Raw genomic sequence first — 22,227 nt, 5'->3', positions numbered from 1 at the left:
GTTTTAGATATATTACCATCTTGATTCAATTACACTGAGCTGTCCATTCGATTTTATTTTCGCTTATGATCAACGACCCAGTCTGCAACCACTCTGTTAATGAATTACCTTTTTTTCCTTTTGGGTGGTAATGACAATGCAAAGACCCATGAATAATAGAAATGGATGTGTGTTCCTATAGCTGACTTTAATCTTCATCCACTTGTTTTGCACTTTATGGGATTCATTATGAATTTCCCATTTCCTCAGTGCATACCAGCTAGTATCTCCCCCATGAAATAACAGGAATTACGAGTTATTTTCCGTTGATTGGAGAATAAATGCGGAACTTGGAATATCTGGGCCATCTCCAACCTTTTCCCTCCTTTAGTGGGTTAATAGCAGGCCCAATCTACAAACATTTACTACCTACTTGGAAAGGTGGCAATGTAGGTGTTTTTTTCTCTAGCAGGTCTGAACTGGGAACCCAAAGCAGCCCTGGCAATTTTGACGGACCGGATCCCCCTCTCCCTCCCTAATGCTCCCCCAGGGGGAGGAGGTGGCAAGTGTGAAGCATTGCTGATTTTGTTACTGGGGCTGATATTGCAGCACTGCTGCAAAACCGCCCCCCACTAACCAGTGCAAAACCGTCCCCCACCCTTTTAGCCTCCCAGGAAAACACCCGATGCCCGCTATGGCCATTCCCGCCTTGTTTTCTATTGTCCATAGTGAGCGGCAGAAAAGGGCCAGAGCTGCAGTAGAGCAGTCTTCCTTTCACTTCAGCTGGGGAGAGCTTCTTCTGCTTATCCCAGCTGAAGGATTCAGGCAGATGGGGGTCGGACTCAACAGCTTCTCACAGTTCCTGCTGCTGAACAGGAAAGTCTGGGCCCAATGTCTCTGAGCTCATGAATTATCATATCTGGATTTTGCATAACTGATAATGCCTGGCCCGGCACACTGGGAAAGACAAAGTTGACCAGATTGGTATCACCCAATGGGATTGCTGCTCCAGGCAACTCATAATGGGACCTTATGTAACAGGAGTCGTAAATTGTGATCATTGTAAAGAATGTGTAATTATATGAAGCATGAATAGATATTTAGAAAGTGTTTTATTTGCAAATTTGCATGAAATCTTCCAAAATACAATAAAAAAATACTAAGAGAACATTTGCTTGGTGAACTGAATTTAGTGCTGTGTGTGAGACTAGCACATATAAAATTGTGCCATGTCTCAGGTGTATTTGTTCACTCTATGGACGAAGTGACGTGATCGCTACTGTGGTTCGGGGGTCACTGAGGATTGCCCTGGCAGCCCTGACTAGCAGGCCTACAGAGAAAGGAATCTCCCTTCCAAACTTACAGCTTTACTATGAGGTAGCACAGCTGCTACAGAATAATAAGTGGGCCTTCTCTCCACAACTGGAGCCTACACTGCTGGCGGACAAACAGGCAATGGACCCTGAGAACTACACCCGGCTGATCTCCCGGGGATGAGACAGCTCCCTGTCCACATCCACCAAGACTGTAAACAAAATATCAAAATAGGCGATGTAGGCCTTGAAGTGGGAGGGCAAGTTGACGATAGTGACTTCCCTGTAGGATTCAGACATACTGAAAGACTGCGGGATATTGAAGGCAAAAAAATGGGACATAGTTAATAATTCTAAGATGGGTGACGTCTGGGGAGCGACAAAAGGATACCGTTCCCAGAACTACAAAGAAAAATAGAAATGGACAGGGAGCCAATACCTTCAGTACCAGCAACTGAGACAATACAATACAATACACCAACATTTGTAAAGCGCTACAGCTACCCCAACCAGAGGTGCCCCTGCGCTAGTGTGATCCAGTAAACATGGGAAAGAGAGAATCTCCAACCAAAATGGAATCGAGCTGATCACGGCCAAAATGCCATGTCTTTAAAGCTTTCCTGAACTCCCCTTCATCCGGTATAAACATAAGTCTGTCCGGAAGGGTGTTTCATAGTCTGGTTGATCCTACTGAGAAAGCCCTGCCACCGAATTGGGAAACACACAGCAGATTCTGTGAGTTGGAGCGTAGTGAACGCATTTGCTGATAGGGGTGTATGCGTTTTTTTATGTAATTGGGCAGCTACATTTCTGGGCCTTGAACGCAATTGTCAAGGCCTTGAATTCTATATGCTTCACTACCAGCAGCTAGTGGAGCTGTTTGACATATGGAGATATGTGTTGTCTAAATGGCACTCTTCTGATCAGTCTCACCGCCTCATTCTGCACCATCTGCAGTCTCTTTATCAAATATGCCGGAAGACCAAGAAACAGACTGTTGGCATAGTCAAGCCTTGAAGTTACAGTAGCATGAACAAAACATTGTCAACAACTCTCCGGAAGTAGATAAAGAAATGTCCTTAGCCCCTTCAGAATTCCGAAGCAAGTGGATGTAATGGACCGTATTTGGGAAGCAAATGTCACATTAGTGTCCTATTTTACACCCAGAATTTTTGCCATAGAGGTCGGACAGAGTGGGGAACCCATTTCCTCCAGCCACCACAGACCAGGTGGCGGGGGGGGGGGGAATTCTTGCAGACGAACAGAACCTCAGTTTTCTCTGTGTTCAGTTTTAGCTTGTTGTTATTCATCCATCTGGAGACGTCACACAGGCAGCCCCTAAACCTCTCGAAGGAATTTGCCGACAGGTCTTTAAAGGAGAACACCAGCTGTGTGTCGTCTGCATAGGAGATGGTTTTAATTCCCCATTTAGAGATGAGCGCACACACAGGAGCCAGATAGATATTAAAAAGTAGCGGGCTCAACGCTAAGCCCTGCGGCACCCCACACCAGAGGGGTTTAGCTTCTGATTTAAAAGGGTGTAATATCACTTAAAGGACTTAAAACAAGCGTGTGCCGTCCCCTTCACTCCCGCCCGCCTCAACCTAGCCAACAGCATTGTATGGTCCACCGTATCAAAGGCAGTTGACAGATCCAGCAACACTAACATAGCTGAGGCTCCACTGTCCATGTCCATTCTTATAGATTCGGCCACCCCCAGCAAAACCCTCTCGGTGCTTAAGCCCACCTGGAAGCCAGACTGTGTTTCATGCATTATATCGTTACTGGCGATGAAATTGCTAAGTAAATGTTAACTTTCTGCATTGGTAATTTTGGGGCCCATTAGGATGGCAGGCGGATCGCCCCCGCCAGGCCGGCGGTAGCCATCGCTGGCCTGGCAGGGGCGATCCGCCCGCCATCCTTGCTCAAATGACCCCCCGCCATATTAACATGGCTGGGGGGTCCGCGGCGGACGGAAAGGCCGTCCGCCGCCTTTCCGCCCTGGTCGCCTTGCAACCGGGGAGGAAAAGGGTTTATATGGTGGCGGTGTCTATCAGACACCGCCAGCCATATCAGGATGGGCATTTTGCTATGCCTTTCCGTGGCGGCAATGCCGCCATGGAAAGGCATGCGGTCTTTACTTTGGGGACCCATTGCAGGCCCCCATGGTGAAGGCGAGGTGCCGGGTGCACATGGGGGTACCTGTGGTACTCCCCTGCATTTGCATACACAATGCGGCAGGCACTGCGCGGTGCCTGCTGCTTTGTGTATGCAAATACAAAACATGCATTTCTAACATTGCGGTGGGTGCTGGTGTAAACACTGCCCGCCACAATGTTAAACATGCATGATGCGCCCGCCACTGTGGTGGGCGCATCCTACTACCCCCCACTGGACCCCCACCCTTATGGCAGGTGGTCCCATCCCCTGATGGGATGGCGGGTGGACTAAGTCCGCCCGTCATCCCAATGACCCCCTTTGTGTTGTGGACTAGTATGTGGGCATTCTAGGGAGGACCTACTTGAAAACCTGAATGTTTGTGTGTATGCAAATGCCTTTTGCGTGTGGAATTTCAACTTAAGAAAGGCTTGCAAAGTTACATCAGCAGCAGTATGCGCATTTTTAAGGTTGGAACGTGAAAGTAATACCTCCAATTTTAAGACTGATATAGTGTAGGAGGTTTTGCTACTGGAGAAATACCTTCCCTTTGAGAAACAGACAAAAATGGAAATCTGAATATTTGTGTGTTTCATTTTCTCATGCATATGTTTCCATCTGGAGGTAATTCTGCATGCATGAAAGTCAAGCTTGTGGGTACTTCAAAGGCAGGAGCCAACCTACTCTAGAAAATTAAGATTTATTTTCATACTTTTTGTGTAATGGGCCGAAAGAGAACAAGTACTCTCATGAGCCTGATGCTATCCATTGAAATATAAGGCGCACTGGACTGGACGTTTTCCATGACCCTACCCTTATAAATACAGTAGGAAAAGTGCTCAAATGGTGTTCTCCACATTCTTACTGCTTGCTCATCATAGCAATTTCAGTAAGATTAGAATGGATTCCCAGTGAAAAATAGTTTATGAATGGAGGGACAAAGTTGGCATGTGTAAATGAATTATGATAAACAGTTATATGTGCTTAATTATACAATGTGTACATTTACACATGTGGGAAACTTCTCCTAGGTGGACACTAGTATTCTCTGACTGCTTAGCAGTATCACCTGAGGTAGTGAACATGCTACTTCCAGGTGGACACCATATAGTATTCCTTGAATTTGTAGCCATGCATCTGGAGGTTTTGCCTGTGTCTCTCTTGGGGGCAGCTCCTATAAAGTTCACTGGTTACTTAACCCTGCCTCCTGGGGTTGGATCTGTGCTAGTCCTATGTGAACACCACATAGTATTCTTTGTGTACTTAACTGTATCTCCTGGGCTTGGGCATGTGACGCTCTGCAATGACATCCATATAATATCCTCTGGTTGCTTAACTATGTCTGCAGGGGTTGGGCATGTGTCTTTCCTAGGTGGTCACCATGTAGTATTCTCTGTCTGCTTGACTGTGCCTTCTTGGTTTTGATTTCCTCCTTGGGTTGGGTTTGTGTTTCTCCTAGGTGGACTCCATATAGTATTACCTGGCTGCTTACCCATGCCGCTGGTGGTCAAGCAGCTGTGTTAGGTGGACCTCATTAAATTAAAAGTTGCTTAACCATGCCTCCTGGGGTTGGGCTTGTGTCATTCCTAAAAGCACACCCTATGGTACTCTTCGACTGTTTTAACCATGCCTCTAGGCCTTAGGTATATATCTTTTTTAGGTGGACCTCATATAGCATTCACTGGTTGTTTCACTATGTTCCTAGTGGTTGAATATGTGTTTCTCCTAGGTGGTCACCATGTAGTAATCTCTGGCTGATTAACTATCTCTCCTTGGATTAGGCTTGCATCGCCTCTTTGGACTCCATATAGTATTCTCCGGTTGCGTAACTATCCCTCCAGTAGTTGAGCATGTGTTACTCATAGATAGACCCCTAATATGTACACCTTACCTGGCTGCTTAACCATGACTCCATGGTTTGTGTTTGCTGTCATGTGGACCTATGTAGTATTCTCTGGTTGCATAACTGTGGCCTGCTGGCTTGTGGCCTCTCTGACTGCTGGGCAGATCCACATAGTGTATTACTTGTCGACCCTGCTGATTCTAATCAAATGTGGCTTATTCTCTATGATATAGACCAATTTTAAGATGGCAAGTATGTGCTAATATGACTGCAGCTATTCTTCCACTCTCTGTAACAGTTCACACTTAAGTGCAGTATCCAGTGCAGCATGTCTCCAAACTTCAGGCATCTCACTCACCTCCTCCTACAAGGCCATTCTATAACCAGTACCATTATCAACAATGCACAGAAAAACAATGCTGATTACTCTGTCAGGAGTATGAAGTGCAACGTAAATGCTGCAATACAATACTCATTTACATATAGACACGATGATCTATAATCCATATATTCAAATACTCAATTAGATTTGCGTGGACACCATAGACTACACTTTTGTTAGTGAAGAGGTACTCCCCATGGTGAACTCTTTTAAAATTTACCCCAACCCTGAAAGCGACCACCTCCCCCAAGTGCTGAGTATTAAACTCAAGCTGCAATGTAATAAACCTAAGATGGAACGGAACCAACATATACCAAATAATGGATGTGGTCTACGAGCATGTAAAGAAAATGGGGATCTTGAGAGTGGAACAGCCCATCAATGCTTGAGTAGCTCTAAAGAAGGCCTTATTGAACAGATTTCCAGTAAAACCGATATTATATAGGAATTTCATCTGACAAAAATCCCAAGGGGGTAGTAGGCACGAACCATGGTATAACAAAGAATTGCGTGAAGAGAAAAGGAAGATAGCTAGTGCGGTAAGATGATGGGCTGCAGCAGCAAGAAAGGGCACAATAACTAAAAAATGCAAAATCTCTGGAGGAAAAATATAAGAAAGATTGCAGGGAGGCAAAAAAAGAGGTATACTGAAGAACTCTGGGGAAAATAACTCTGGGCCTGTAAATTGCCAAATATAAGGAATTGTGGGGTACAATCAACAGCCTAACAAAAGGCCAGGCCCAGCATATAAATGCAGGAATAAGTAAAGAAATCTGGAAAGCATATGTATGTGAAATGTATACTAATCCATAAAATAGGAAGACAATCCAGGAGTTGGAGAGGCCAAAAGACTTATTCCCAGGAAATCTGAAGTTGGAGCAAAATCAAAATCAGCACACCAAAAGACCATCAGCTGCAACACTAGAGGGAATGGACAGGGTAGTAAAACCAAGCATCCAAATTCAGGATGGTGAGGAAGCAGCAAGGGAAACGCCTGACTCATCCATACAAGGACCAACAGTATTAACGGATGCAAAACTCGTAGAAGGGATTGTAAAAAAACAAAAGACCGAGGGAGCAGCTGGCCCGAATGGTCGCCCCAATGCATTATTTAAGCAAGCTTCTGGTTTCTGGGCAGGGTATCTAACACCTTTTTTGGCATGATTTGCTTTATTCGATTTTTGTTTAAAATCATAAAAGCGTACAGTTAAAAATACAATCATGATTAAAAAGTACATACATATGAAGCACAAATTATCTACCGATTAAAAGTTAAAAACATTTGCTCGCCCTGTGAATATAACTATCTTGATAATAACATACTTTACAGGATTCGTGTTAACAGTTATTCCATTACATCAGAAGGAAAGTTGATAGGGGTTGCCGTGCTTAAGACTATTACACGGTAAATCAAATCTGTTAGGCGCGGGGATACTACAACAATACGGTAAACAAACTCCTCTACCCAGCCTGATATTATCCTCAGCCATTGGCCTGAGAGGAGGGATGTATGAGGTGCTTGGGTAAAAATCGTGTAGATCCCAGGTGGATATGGGGCCATCACCTTCTTTACGTGGCCAAGTTTGGAGGTATGGAACAATATATCTATTCCTGAATCTTATTAGTACCAAGTCACCAATGATGTCTTTTGGAAGGGGACCTAGCCAACCCATTCTCCTCACGCTCATAATCCTGCCGTCAAGATCATGGGGCAGGGGTCTATTTTTTGATAGCCAAAACTGGACCTTAATTAACAAGTCGTGTTGTCTCTCTGATTTTCCCTTTTTCAGTTGCGGGACTCCCGAGAGGACGCACACGAATGGAGCGGCCTCTGGAGGTAGATGAATTCAGGAAACCCTGTTACGCTCTACTCTGGGGACAATATTATGCACTGTAGTGGGTTTGAGAGGGGCTATAGGAACATTTGAGGGCAAAGAAGTGGGAACTAGTACTTGAGTTTGGGCAACTTTATTTTGAGTGGTTAGTTTAGGCACATTAGGAGGAGCAGTTGACAAGGGATGATTAGATATTGTAGCGTGGGTAAAAGGTAACAAATTAAATTAGATTTTTTTCCTCAATCCCTGTCAGTCTATCCCCCAAGTTGTTAATTTTATCAATCAGGGGGTGTATAATAGATTTGATCAGTTGTTCGATCATAGACAATAAAGCCATCTGGGAAGAGGGAGCTAGGTCGTCTATTTTTTAGCCACCTCTGTAGTTAGGGGGGAAATTGGTAGGCGGCAGAGTTGACCCATTTTGTATTTTTTGTATTTTAGGTTGGCTCCCATTATATTTATCCCCGTCATGCTTCCTTTTGGTAGGTGTAGCCCGAACGGGTATTATACATTGGGTATTGGTTTTTGTGACTATGGAAAAGGGTTCCAGCACACTCTCATTAGGAGCTAACGGATTAAAATTATTTGGTGGGGAGGGTAATCCTGCAGGGGCATACCTAGTCTTACACAAACTGTTTAATTCCTCCAACAATGAGAGGCTATATGCTGTACTGGTTATTAGTGGAGAGCATTTATTACTAGTTGGGCTGTCTATAGGCTGGTCAGAATGATTTTTCTCAACATCTCTACGTGTAGGTAACAGTGTATTATTTGTGTACTTATCCTGCATCCTCGGGCAAGAATCCGACCGAAGGGCTAGTTTAGTGGCAACCCCTTTGCGGGTCATAATATGACTAGGATATGAATAAAATTATTGAGTTTATTAGGCAAATACTACTGTCCAGTACAAAATGTCGATCAGTAGCTTTACCTCCTCTTGAAAGGCCAAGTGGCGTGGCCCGGCCCGTCCTCCTCAGGCCTCTGAGGGCCACAGAGGGCCCGCCCTTTGCCCGGGCTTAGCCCGGCGACGCCCGCGCGCGTTCCCGACGCGGGGGGAGCTTTTCGGCTTTGTGCGCCTCCGTGCGCGGTGATTCCCGGAAGTGGGCATGTCCGCAAAGGAGTCTGGGGGGTGTAGTCTTCCCTCACTGCGGCTCCGCGATCGAGTTTGCGGTGGCGGCAGGGAAGACCGACAGCGTCAGGGCCCCAGACGATTGATGCTGCACGAGTGGCCAAACCACCCTCCAACAGGTGAGTGTCCACCTTTTTTTAATCACACCTATCATCAGAACATGGTACCGAATCCTTGGAAAAGGAACATCTTCCACCCAATATATAAAAACGGAAGTTACACCTTGCTGGAAAATTACAGGATGATAGCCTTGATTGATGTGGAAGCAAAATTATATGCCTCCTGTAGCTTATCACATCTCCAAGCATGGGTGGAGGAGAAATGTGTGATTCCAAAAACCCAAGCAGGATTTAGGCCAGGCATGGGAACATCAGTAAACCTAACAGTCTTGGCAATGTTAACAGAAAAAGCTATAAGAAGGAAATCCCGGTTGTTTGCCTGTTTCATATATTTAACATTGGCATTCGATAGAGTACCATTAAGACCGTCTCTGGACAAAATTAAAAGCATGGGGAATACCACAAACATTTCTCAATGCAATAATTGCTTTATACAGCGAGACTTGGGCACAGGTGAAACTTGGAGACCACAGTAGAGTGACAGACAAAATTAATATCAATGACGGCTTGAAAGAAGCGTGCGTGTTGGCACAAAGTTTATTTAATTTTCACTTGGCCGACATGAACAGCTATTTGATAAATGTTGAGAGCTACTCACCCAAATTGGCAAATGAGCCAATCACCTGTCTGCAATACGAAGATGCCATAGTGGTTCTGAGCCGAAGCCCGAGTGGCCTGGAAAAAGTAATTAATTCCTTGGCAAGCTAAATTGAGTTGCAAGGGTTGGAGCTGAACCTGAGGAAAACCAAAGTGGTACCCTTAGTGGATACTTAGTGGATACTCAGTTCAGAACGTATAAATGGTACATAAAAGGTGAACAGGTAGAATCAGCCTACTCATACAAGTATTTGGGATTAAACATAGGGAGTCAAATGTCTCTAACTGGCCAAACAACGTCAATGACAGCTAAACCTCAATCATTAATATTTGCTTTCAACTTCTAAAAAAGAAATTGAATTGCCCTTCACATAGCCACTTGTTGACTAATGGCAGCACAGCTCCTACCCTCCCTGACATATGACCTGGAAATATGGTACAACAAGAAATAGACTTCTTGAACAAGCTACAAACCAAAGTGTATAAAACAGTGTTCTGTCTCCCCAAAGCTGCCTCGCCAGCAAAGGTTTGTCTGGAATTTGGACTCCGAAATCAGAAATTCCAAAAAATCAATACCTTCGTAAAACTGTACTAGAAACTCCGCACCCCAGAAGGTGGATCACTGAATAACCTATGTTGGGTAGAGATCAAGGCACAGATGGACCAAAGAAATCTAATTCATGGGGCACACATTTGGGGAAATCATTAGGTGATTTAGGAATCCAAGAAGCATGGACAAAGCAGCATTCATAAGGTCAAACAATGTCACAATAAAGAAACTGTCACTTTTGGAAGTTAAAAGCATCCTGGTTAAACTGCGACATGCTTGGACTGTGATACATTCTTACACCTACTTGAGGCTGCAAGACTACGTCTCATCTCATTTAAATCCAACCTTAAAAAGGAGTTTTACATTGTATCGTTTAGGATCTCATGCCTCAAAAGAATTGCTTCCAGCATGGAAGGGCATGAAGCAAGACACAAATTTCCTTTTATGCGGCTACAGAACAGAATCTATAAGTCGCCTGATGTGTACATGCCCAACAGTGATGGACCTAAGGAAGATACTTCTTAAACCAGTCTTCCCGGAACAAACATCCATACCAGTAGGCAAGCCTTAATGGGAGGTGCAACCATCAAATTGGGTATGGCGAGGGGGAAAATCTCACGGATGAGCGATCTCTTCCGAAAAACAGACCTACAACAGTAACCCTTTTTTTAAGCACTGGCTAAATAACTGAGGAACTTAAACCTGGTAAATGGATAGTTTTATTATGAACTCTAATGAACTGTAGTGAAGTATTTAGTAAATTGGGGATGTGTGAATTTATATAAGGTGACAATGCAAATGTAAATATAATTAAAAGTATTTTAGGGTAAGAACAAACCAAATATTTTTTGTAACTTTTTAAAAGATACTTGAACCTAAATTATGTAGTTACCATGCTTTAAGTGGTGACAAATATATTATTCCCAGAATGTTTCCCCGTGTAGCAGATCATATTATTGTTAGAGGAAAACCTCACTCATTTGTTATGTCTGAGTTACAGATCTGAGCTGGATGTCTGATTCTACCATGTTGAGTAAAATGGCTCAGGATAATGTGAAGCAAGTGCTGTAACCTATAAAGATTTGGAAGGATGATACTAAAAAATAATGGGAAACATAAAGAGCGAATCCACAAATGTTTGTTTCCCGTTTGCTTTCATCGGCCGTACATCTTCTGTGTGTTCTCTCCAAAACACTCTGAAATAAATGGGACCCATCATTGATTTTTACAGCACAATTTCCCAAATATATTGGCTACAAAGTAATTCAATTTAGAGCTGTCCTAAAGGGGTATGAAATATTCCAGTGCTTCAGTATGTGCAACTGTACCCAATTGCACTATTTCTTCATATTAACATAGCACATGTGTACCTTTAAAAATGGTGTCTCATAAAAAACAAAGCAGTGGATGAACAGCAGGCAAGTGTATGTGCCACAGTAGAAACATACACAATATAAAAAAGTGTGCCCCACTGGAAGAACGTAAGACAGGATCTTGACATAAAGCTCACTGCTTTTCCTATGGTAGTCATTATCAGGATGGGCTACTATAACCAATCCATGCCACCAGGGCCCCGTTCTAGTTGTGTGTGGTCTCTGAAAGTGTGGGGTTGAGGTTAACATTTTTTCCACAGCTGATTTTGAGATCCAGTCCAGTTCTGCTGTTATTCCAGTTTTTCAATTCCACAGTGCCTCAATAAGTAACTCATACCTTGTATGCCTATGCCAGTATGGGTTTACTGATAGAACATTGATGTAAAAAATATTGATGGAAAAATATAGAATGCAAAAATATCAACTACCATATTTAAACAAGTAAGTACAAATATATCGCATCAAAAATATATATGTAAAAATATAGATGTAAAACATTTTGATTTCAAAATATATATAAAATATATTAAATATTAATATTATTTTTACCAAAATAAATTAAATGTAATATACATTTTAACTAAATATAACAAATAAACTTAATAAAAAATTATAAAGATGCAAACATACTAATTTATACATATTCATATATTTAACTATTATCCCTTTTCAATTTTTAAACTTAAAAGTTATAAATAAAAAAAATATATATCAATAATTTAAAATAGAAAAATTCTATAATGAATTAAAACATTAAATTATATTAAAAAATTACATTTCACAAAACAATAAATGCAACAGTGGGGAAAATGTTGGATAGCAAAATAATTACATTTGCTATTCCAACTCCAGTGAGCACAACAGTAGGGAAAGTGTTGGATACCAGAGAGTAGAAAATTGCTATTCCCATTTCAAAGAGTGCAACAGTAGGGGAAGTATTGGATAGCGAAGGGGTAAAAAATACTACTCCCACTCCAGTGAGTACAACAGTTGGGAAAGTGTGGGCTAGCGAAGGGGCAAAAATTACTATTTCCACTCCAGTGCGTGCATAAGTAGGGTAAGTGTTGGATAGGGGAGGGGTACAAATTACTATTCCCACTCCAGTGAGTGAAACAGAAGGGAAAGTGTTGGATAGGGGAGGGGTACAAATTACTATTCCCACTCCTATGATTAGGGAAGGTATTGGATGGGGTGGGGTACAAATTACTATTCCCACTCCTATAAGTAGGGAAGGTATTGGATGGCACAGGGGTAAAAATTACGATTCCCACTCCAGTGAGTGCAACAGTAGGGAAAGTATTGGATAGCACAGGGGTGAAAATTACTATTCCTACTCCTGTGAGTGCAACAGTAGGGAAAGTGCTGGATAGTAGAGGGGTAGAAATTACTATTCTTACTTCAGTGAGTGCAACATTAGGGAAAGTGTTGGATAGCAGAGAAACAAAAATTACTAATAACATTTAAACAATAGAAAACATTTCTAAAAATCATAAAAATAAACATTGTTAAAAAATATACAATTAAATATATTAAACATACAAAAAGAACACATATTATAATATAAATTGCATATAACAAAAAGCTTCAAATATATAAAATACATTATTAAATACATGTATAAACAATAATCATCTAAAAGGAGCAAATATTAACAAACAAAACATTTTTTTTAAAATATAAATGTATATATTTTATTTCCTACCCTATAACACCACACCAATAAAAACACTTCAACAATTGTATTTCCATTTATTTCCATAATTAATAATCAACTAAAAAATATATGAATAAAAAAGTAATAAGCATTGATTAAATACACATGCTTTAACACTATAATATCTACAACACCCCCCCAAAATTAATTACACAATTACCATAATTAATTTCTAATTAATTAATTCAAATTAATTAACAACTAATTATTCATTCATCAATTATAAATAAATTACTTTCCACCATTTACACCTATGAACACTTCAAAACACACCTGAAACTAATTACACAATGAACATAATTAATTTCTAATTAATTATTTTAAATTAATTAACAACAAATTAATAATTCATTCATAATAAATTACTTTACACATTTAACACTATAACATCTCAATTAAACAAATATTATTTAATAAAAAATATTCAATACATGCACTATAATTAGATTACTTCCCACCCTATTCCCCTATAAACCCACACCCGGTACTGAACTAAAAACGCAAAATTCAAATAAAAAATATTAATAACAACTAAAAATAATCTATAAATTTTATATAATTAAATTACTTCCCACCGTATTCCTCTTTAAACCCACAACCCGCTACGGAACTAAATACGCAAAATTCAAATTAAAAAAGAATTAATAACTACTAACATTTTAACACATATAATAAAAATGCAATCAATTCTTATACAAAAAACATACATCTCATAAATATAAAATGTATACTAAATTACATAAAATAAATAAAAAAATGATTTTTTTAACAACAATATTTTTACAAATGATTTTAAACACTTTGAAATTTAAACATCGATATTACTTACCTAAAACCGATATTCTTGGTCACGACATTTTGTCTGTCGATATTTCTGACCCACGATATTTTATCCTCCATATTTGTGCAAGTCGATATTTTTGCATCGATATTCTGTCTCTGCACCGCCAGTATGCACACTCTCCCCAGTACGTAAATAATGTTGTTGGGCAAGTTTACACAGTGCCAAAGTATATAAAACACATAATTTAATGTCATCTACATTGCTTCCAGTGTGGAATCACATATATCAATGCTGGTTTCGACCTTGCTATTTTTCATGTTCTCATAAAAGTCAGTTTAAGCATTTCCATGTGCAAAAAGTAGAATTACATGGCAGTTTACATACTGCTGTGACATTCAACTCTAGAATTGTACCAGGATATACAGCACCATTGCAATGAGTCAATTTTTTCATTAGTACAAATGATCATTGTATGCCAGCTTTCAAATTGCCTCAGTAAGTGAAGTTTAATACACATGCTGTCTCCCACATTTCCCAATGTAATGTGCATACTAGTTTCAGGTGAACAGCGTACAAGTATAAAAAGCGTACCTTGATATGTGACAGTACCTACATTAGTTATTAGTTTGGATTCATTTGAAGAGGTACTATACCTCAACATATTGCTTAATCTACCTGTAAAGCGATCAATCGTGTGCACACAAAGCTGAAGGTACTATACCTGGAAAGTATGTACAACGACAGTCATACAGAATGACATACAAAAATGTTTTATAAATATCTTTCACGGAGATAAATTTACACATACAATAGGATTTCACTAACTAATAGTTACAAATGAAATGTCACAAACGCCACGTTTTGATAAAGTTGAATCAAGTATGTAAAATAGCTGAAATACTTTGAAACCATAAGTACCAGAATGCCTCTCCCTGGTTGTTTGTAAACTTACACTATTTAAGGGTGAAACAAAAAACGGACTCACGATACCGTGAAAAAGAAAATTTCTTGTTCGAAACATTGGTGGGTGGTGAAGGTGGCGGAGTTCACTATGCTTAAATAAACAAGCTTCAAGAAAAAGTTCCTGTGCTCGGGAGTGTGATTCCCTTTGGAAGTTGCTGGATATATAAATAAATAAATAAATAAATATATATATATATCAGATAATGGACCGCTTCAATGAAAAGCAATCAGAGAGCACAGCGGGGAACGTAGAAAGGTCCAATTTATTTATTTAACAGCTTTGGCATGACACGTTTGGGCGGGGTGTCCCTTTATCAAATGCCGCTGATGCCGGTAAACGGCCCCAACCCTCTTTTTGAACATCCTGCGGTACTCCCATTGGTGGAAGTTCAATTGGCCCCAGCCCGTTAATTGGAGTGTTACTGTAGTGAGCGATGATAAAAAAAGAGGAGAAATAATGTTATTTCTCCTCGTTGCATCTCCCCTATGCCACCCCTGGGAGGCATAGGCTTTTGATGCATTCCCAGGTTTACAGAATGTTGTAACTCTGGGTTTGTGTCCCCTGCCATGAGTGTTACATTGGAACAACCACTGAAACCCCATGGCATACCTCTTCATCGTAGTGTGATGCAACGCAACGACTTGTGCTGCGTTTCCTCACACCATATCTACAAGGTTATGAAAGCCATGTAGGGTGGCTTAACGTGGCCTTGTAGATATGGCACTGCACTGTGCGCTGCCTGAAATTCAATGAAAGGGAAGTTTATGTGGTGCACAGGGGCTTATAAATAAGCCCCTACGTCCATTTTTTCCTATCACAAAGCTCCTTTCTATAAGTAGGATTTATTCTTTGAAAATGAGGAGTAAGTAACGCATAACTTAGAAGCACGGAATACTTATAGAAAACCTTTAAAAATTATACAGTGCTTTATAAAATGTTTCAACATGGATGCAGTAATATTTATGATATTTTTATCACTTATGCTAATTAGACAATATGACTTCTGAAACATTTCATTGTACCCTAGAACATGTTTATATAATAATATAACTTTAAAAAAAATCAAATTCATTCATAGTGAGGTGTCATCACAAATGTTTATGAAAGCCTTTAAATACAGAAAAGGCATATACTTGAATGTTTAGTAGATTGCTGCAGAATGTAACATGTTGCTTAATGTAACATGCTGGTCGAATTATTGATAGTGGTTTAAGGATTTTTTTTTGTTTTTGTTTTTGTGTTTCGCTTATGTGCTGCTAGGTTGCCTTGAGATCATTACTACAAGCAATGGTAGGTATACATTTATTTTCTGCTTTGGCAGCCTTTACGTGTTGATTTCTAAATGTGCAATCAAGTGTGACTTTGTGTTTTGAGGTTCTCCCTTCTCTCTGTGAGATATGTCATGGTCCTGTGAGATGCACAAACAGTGCTTTGTGCTGCTGGTTTGGCAAGGCTCTCAGAAGCAGGGTCAGAGGATGCAGTTACAATGATGTGAAGTCTAAACTACTAGTAGTCCATTACCCTTGCAGGTAGCTGGTTAAAGAGATGACATAACCTGTAACTGATTCCCAAATAAAGCAGATTTATGACCTTACTTGGGTGATGATTATACATTTCAAGTATAAACCAGCTGGGGTTTGATCCTATAAGGCTACCTTGGGGGATTGATCTTAGTATAAAACCAAAGAACAGAAAGAACCCCCAGTCACCATAAATCAAAGATAATTGTGAAGGAATGTAGTACAACTACGGACATGAATCCTGTGTGACCAAGAGATCTTTTGTAATCCATTTATCTTATTCAAATGTTACTTCAAATTAGTACTGATTATTAAGGGGACAAACAATAAAGCAACAAGCTCATAAGACTGAACAAGAAAGCAATCAAATGCACCATAAATATGAGACATTCACATTAATGATCAAATAATGCAAGTCAAAAACATAAACACATAAACTATTAAAGCAATTCTTGTTTTGCAAAAATAGCACAAACTTTCCAGTTATTGTTATTCACAGAAAAAAAGAGCAACACAAAGTATTCTCAGTGTATGATTGTCATAGTTCATCTGGTCTCATACAGGAAAAAAGAGAGGTGATAGTATTTCCAATTCTACTCCTATTATAAAGAGAATTATTTGCTTGTTAATTACTCATTTTCACTACAAAAGTTTCTTTGAGATTTAACAAAGTAAGAATAGCTTTTCCATATTCCTCCCTTTTGGAAAATGCTGACACGTTTTGACCTCAATGCAAATGAGATACTACAAATGTTTAAGCGAGGTTATTATCAGCGCGAGATTCCCTTTAAAAAGGAATCTGGGCACTGAAATGCAGAAACAAATCTAAAAACCCATGAGATAAGGGCAAATGAAAACCTTTTACCTTAATGCTTACATGCCCATACTTTCATTAAGTCCCAAATTGCTTGTAAAACCAACAAAGCACTTTTTTCCTTGTATTACATCGAAACCTGTTTGCACAATTTCTTCAATGTGCAAACCCCATGGAGGTAATCATAAAAAATCACCTTTCTGGGCACTCAAGCCCTATCCATGTTTTAAGTTTATATAAGTCCTTCGGTCTTTAAAATGTATACAGATGGCTCCTCCTGTAACACCTACAGGTGGAGCTATCGGTATACATTTTAGAAGAAATTAGACATTTTGGATAGAATTCAGGATTTGATTTAGTGTTTTTTCTAATGGTCATGGGTTTGATGTATTTGTTTTTAGCTGTGCTCCAGGGACATGTTTGTAAAGTGGAAACACTACATGTACAATCATATAATAATGATTGAAAAACCATTTGATTTGATTGATTTGAAGGACTCAGTGTTAAATTGAATGATTTCACTGGGGCAAAAGTTAACACTGTGATTGATCCTCACAGGATACCATGTTTTTGTTTTGCATGCTGGTTTTGAGTCATCTAGTTACTGGACATGTGTACAGGAAATACATCCCCACAGGGACAATACATTACCTACCCACTAATTGTTGTGTATGCATTCTTCTGCTCTCTTACACTGTATGGTTAGTTAAGTAATTACACTGTATGGTTAGTTAAGTAATAAAAGTCCATTAGTTGTAAGGTGAGCTGTTCTCCCTCATGCTACTAAAGAATGTTCAACCATTGATAACGAGAGGACGAACCCTCACCTTCTTGGAATGCTTTAAGCCCCTTTTCAATAAGTTCTTGTGTTTGTCAGTAAATTGCGTATATGTTGCTTTGCTCAAAAATCGTTTCCTGCTCCTTGTTGGGTTGCATAGTGATTTTCAATTGGTCAAGTAGTGAGCAGCTCACACAACATTTTAAACATTTTGAGAATAAATACAGATTAATGTAGAGGTTTTATTCAAAGATATCACCATCCCATTAAAAAGAAACAGAACACTAGTACGTACGATAGAGAAAGCAACATTTCATTCTAATTCTTAAGAGCATGGCTAGCATGCTTTGAACTGAAGATACATTGTGGGGAGCAGCAGAGAGGTACATGGTGACACTGCAGAAAATGTGCTATTTAGTACATTTAAAACCCACAGTGTGGCATGGCTGAAGGGACAGTGCTATGTTATTAATGCAAAAGACACACACATGATGGATGGACGGTGGAACAAATCAAACATTCACCCACAGTCAATAGATCTGGGTTAAAACCATTGTTCTTTTGCTCCCCATGCCACCCTAGTTTAGACCCAACCATATGCAAATCAGTCTTGACCACACTCCTCATGGGAACAGTCCAGCCCGAACTGCAAAGACATGTCCTACCTGGACCAGAAACAAGCATCCTGGGACCAGTTTCGGGGAATCAGTCAGGCTGGCTTCAATCCAGTGGCACAGTGGGCCAAGGACCCAAGTGTGCTCATATAGCAATGGATTTATATCCAGATCTCTGCACTGGGTTGAATGTTTGACATTGTTCAGCATTCTCTCCATGAATTGTTCTTTTTGCATTGTCACCCCGAGTGGGTTGGGCTCTCCATACCACTGAAGTCAAGCTAGCCTCGCTGATGATACCCCAGAATCGGCCCCAGGGTGTTTGTTTCTGGTCCAGGGAGGATCTGACCTGGCAGTTCGGGCTGGACTGTTCCCAAGGAAAGCAGGGTCAAGACGGATTTGCATATGGCTGGGTTCAAACTGGAATAGCATGGTGAGCAAAAAAACAATGGATGTAGGTCCAGATCTCTGCACTGGGGTGAATGTTTTACATTGTTCATCATTCTGTCCATCAATTGTTCGTTTTGCATTATGTTTTTTAATGCAGACACTATTTTTAGTGGAGTGTTTTGGTGTGCATGAGATTAGGAAAAAGTGCTCCAAAATAGCAATGTCATACTGGTAGCAAGCCAATGGAATGTGTAAGTTGGCGTTATGTGATGTGTTCACAAAGAAGTCTAACTTGTAATCTGAGAGTCACCCGAGTTATGAGCCTTGGAATTGCCAGATCTGTATTACTCTTATGAATTCTAAATGGCTGCTGAGGATCCTTATTCTCTTTGGACCATGTTCTGCAGATTGCATATCTGCAGGAAAACCGCTCCCGTCTGTTTAGGTTTTTTGTTAAAGGAGAGAGGTTTCTCCATCTGAGGGTTCTCTTTTGACTCTACAGGATGAGCTTCAATTGGAAGATTGGTCTTGACCTTTGAGCAGACCATTGTACAATGCAATGTGAATCAGTTCTTCTTGCAACTGGTAGAGTCTTGAGTGCAGGGATACTGTGATTTTGCCTGCTCTGGTTTGGCACTAGTCTGGCTGCAGCATTCTGGATTTATTGTAGCTTGCCAATTAAGGGGCCAATTATGATGGAGGATTTTCCGCATCCTCCGGGCCGGCGGAAGCCACCGCCCGCCCGGAGGATGTGGAAAATCCTCTGCGGACCCACCAAAGACCCACCGCCACATTAGGATGGCTGGTGGGTCCTGGTTTCCGTCCGCAGCTTTTCCGCCGCAGTTGGCTTACAACCGCGGCGGCAAAGCACTAATATGGTGACGGTGTCTCTTAGACACCGTCAGCCAAATTAGGATGCCCGAAAAGAAATGCTTTTCCACTGCGGGTTTTCCGCCATGGAAAAGCATACGGAGCTTCACTGCGGGGGCCCGTGGTGGGCCCCCTGGGTGAAGGGGGGGTGGGGGGTGCACACGGGGGGTACCTATGGTACCCCCCTGCATTTGTATGCAGTAATCGGCAGGCACCGCGCGGTGCCTGCCGCTTGCTGCATACAAATGCAATGTATGCATTTTTAACATTGCGGCGGGTGCAGCTTGAAGCTGCACCCGCCGCAATGTTAAAGATTGAGGATGTGACCGCCACCCTGGCGGTCACATCCTAATCTGCATGGAGGGACCGCCGCAGCCCCTGCGGACGGTCCCTCCTACTCTATGGTGGCGGACGGACTCAGGTCCGTCCGCCATCCTAATCGGCCCCTTAGTGTCTAGGGAGAATCATGAGAAGCCCGTTAACATTATAAAGGCATGGCAGTACTAAAGCTGGTGTGCCTCTATAGTGTAGGAGAAACCTAAGTCCTATAGACCTGCTTACTTGTTGTTCCTGCCTCCATCTTCATTTGCACCTGAGACCAAGAGAAGCACGGGTAGCGTTTTGTACACCAAAAGGCGGGCAGCTGGCAATGCCTATCCGACATCCCTGGCTGCCACCTTCTAGTTACCACAACATGTCATTGTCAGGGGACGTGAGCTGCTGCTAGATAATTTATCCCTGCTTGAAAAAGTATGTTTCCATCCCTGCAGTATCTGGCTTGAGGAATGCCTGGTGCTCTGAATGTGATCCACAAGAAATTGTCCCCGTCAAGATCGAGGAACCATGTGCAGTGCAGAGACCCACTGATATGTGCATGTGCTCCACCGTAAGGCCACCTCAAGGTTGCAGTGCCTGTGTCACTTTTGTGAAGAAACACTTTAATAAGTTTTTTTTTCATAGTATTTATTTTTAGAAGTATTAATTGGGACATGTTATTTTTAGAAATGCTAATTCCAAATTCCTTTTGGTATTTCAAATTGATATTAAACTGTGGAAGAGCTTGCCAGTCTCATTTTTAATATTTACACTGGTTACATTGAATTGCTATCTTAAAAATTATTTAATTGAATAACCTTAAAAATATGATGGTACTATTGTATAGTTTTTTAGCCTGATCTCTGTACCGTATGTGTTATATTGTATTTGTGCATTTGTACAAGGTTGTTCACTGTCACCTCATGCCTCTATAATCTATCCTACAGTCTATGTTGCAATGCTATGAAATAAATCAAATGAAAGTTAAATCCTGTAGTCATTCATTTTTTGTGATAGCTATTGAGGGCTTTGACTTCGGGGTGAATAATTTAAAGGTTAAATGATCACATCTGCCTGTAGTGATTGTAGTGCAGTGCATCTGATTATTGAAGGGGTTAATTTGCAAATTGTAAGTATCTGTGAAGCATACACTTTAAAGGAGGTGCTCTTTTACAGATAGAACTTATCTTCAGTGGACAGTCACTGTTTCCTATCTTCTGCCTATATTTACCTCTTAGTTTTAGGCTATTTTAGAGCAATCTATCTGCTCTTGACAAAACATTTTAAATTATAATATATTCAAAAATATAAACTCTTATCTTTGGGAGATAAAAAAGCGCACTGTACAAGTTTAAAAAAAAAAAAAAATGTATTGAGTATATAAACAGGTATCAAGATCACAAACAGCATAAGGAAGTAAATAACATGGTAGAGTATACAATAAAAGGGAGCTATAATACTATATGGGGAAAGAAACTATAAAGTACAGCCTTATATAAGTAAAAAAAAAGAATAAGATTAGAGTACCATCTAGACTATTAATTATCTAATTTTAGAATAATAATGAGAAAAAAGCGAGAGGGAAGAAAAGAGAAGAGAGAAGGAAAAGGAATAAAGGAGGAGAAAGAAGAGGAAGGGAGAAGAATTGCCGAAAAAGTATGATTATACAGAGGAGTATGTAGACAGAAAAGTAGTAAAAGGTAACCAAAGTAAATCAGATTTGATATTTTGAGATACAGATGAAGATGAAGCAGTCGAAATTCTATGTTCGTCACAAATAAGATTCCACCATGTTAGCATACATATTTTGGAATTATCTTTCCAGCAAGTAAGAATAACTTTAAATGTAAGAGCAATAAAAAGGTCAAACAATTTCAACGTCAGCACTGTGTCATGAAAATCAACTGACATGGAGCCAAGAAAAACATTTTGAATTGATAAGGGGATACAGAAAAGAAAACTCTTGGAACATTTGGGCCAAATTGATTTCCAAAATTTTAGGGCATTAGGACAATGGTATATCAAATGAGATAGTGTACTATTGGTGGGAAGGCATGACCAGCAGAGAAGAGAGGAAGAAGGGTTGATTTTATGTATAAATGTTATGTTATGGGTGGTTTTATAGTGCGCTCAATTACTCTGGAGTATCCGGGTGCGGAGAGAGACTTGTGAGGAGGCAAACACTAC

At 40.4% G+C, this 22,227-nt stretch overlaps 1 protein-coding gene across 2 annotated transcripts in view; it reads left to right on the top strand.

Annotated features, from left to right (window-relative positions):
- Positions 1-22,227, top strand: part of PPP2R2C (protein phosphatase 2 regulatory subunit Bgamma) — a 597,242-nt gene that overhangs the window by 41,053 nt on the left and 533,962 nt on the right. Inside the window, exon 2 of one of the 2 annotated variants that reach the window (XM_078678501.1) lies at positions 16,000-16,029. The exons of the other annotated variant lie outside the window; for it this stretch is intronic. Within the exon in view, the coding sequence (XP_078534627.1) occupies positions 16,000-16,029 (30 nt within the window). The remainder of the gene's footprint in view (positions 1-15,999; positions 16,030-22,227) is intronic. 2 annotated transcript variants of the gene reach the window in all.

Source organism: Lissotriton helveticus, chromosome 2_2 (assembly GCF_964261635.1).
Source record: "Lissotriton helveticus chromosome 2_2, aLisHel1.1, whole genome shotgun sequence".
In the NCBI taxonomy this organism is placed as follows: Eukaryota; Metazoa; Chordata; class Amphibia; order Caudata; family Salamandridae; genus Lissotriton; species Lissotriton helveticus.
Note: the sequence above shows the minus strand (reverse complement) of the source record. Positions and strands in the feature narration are given on the sequence as shown.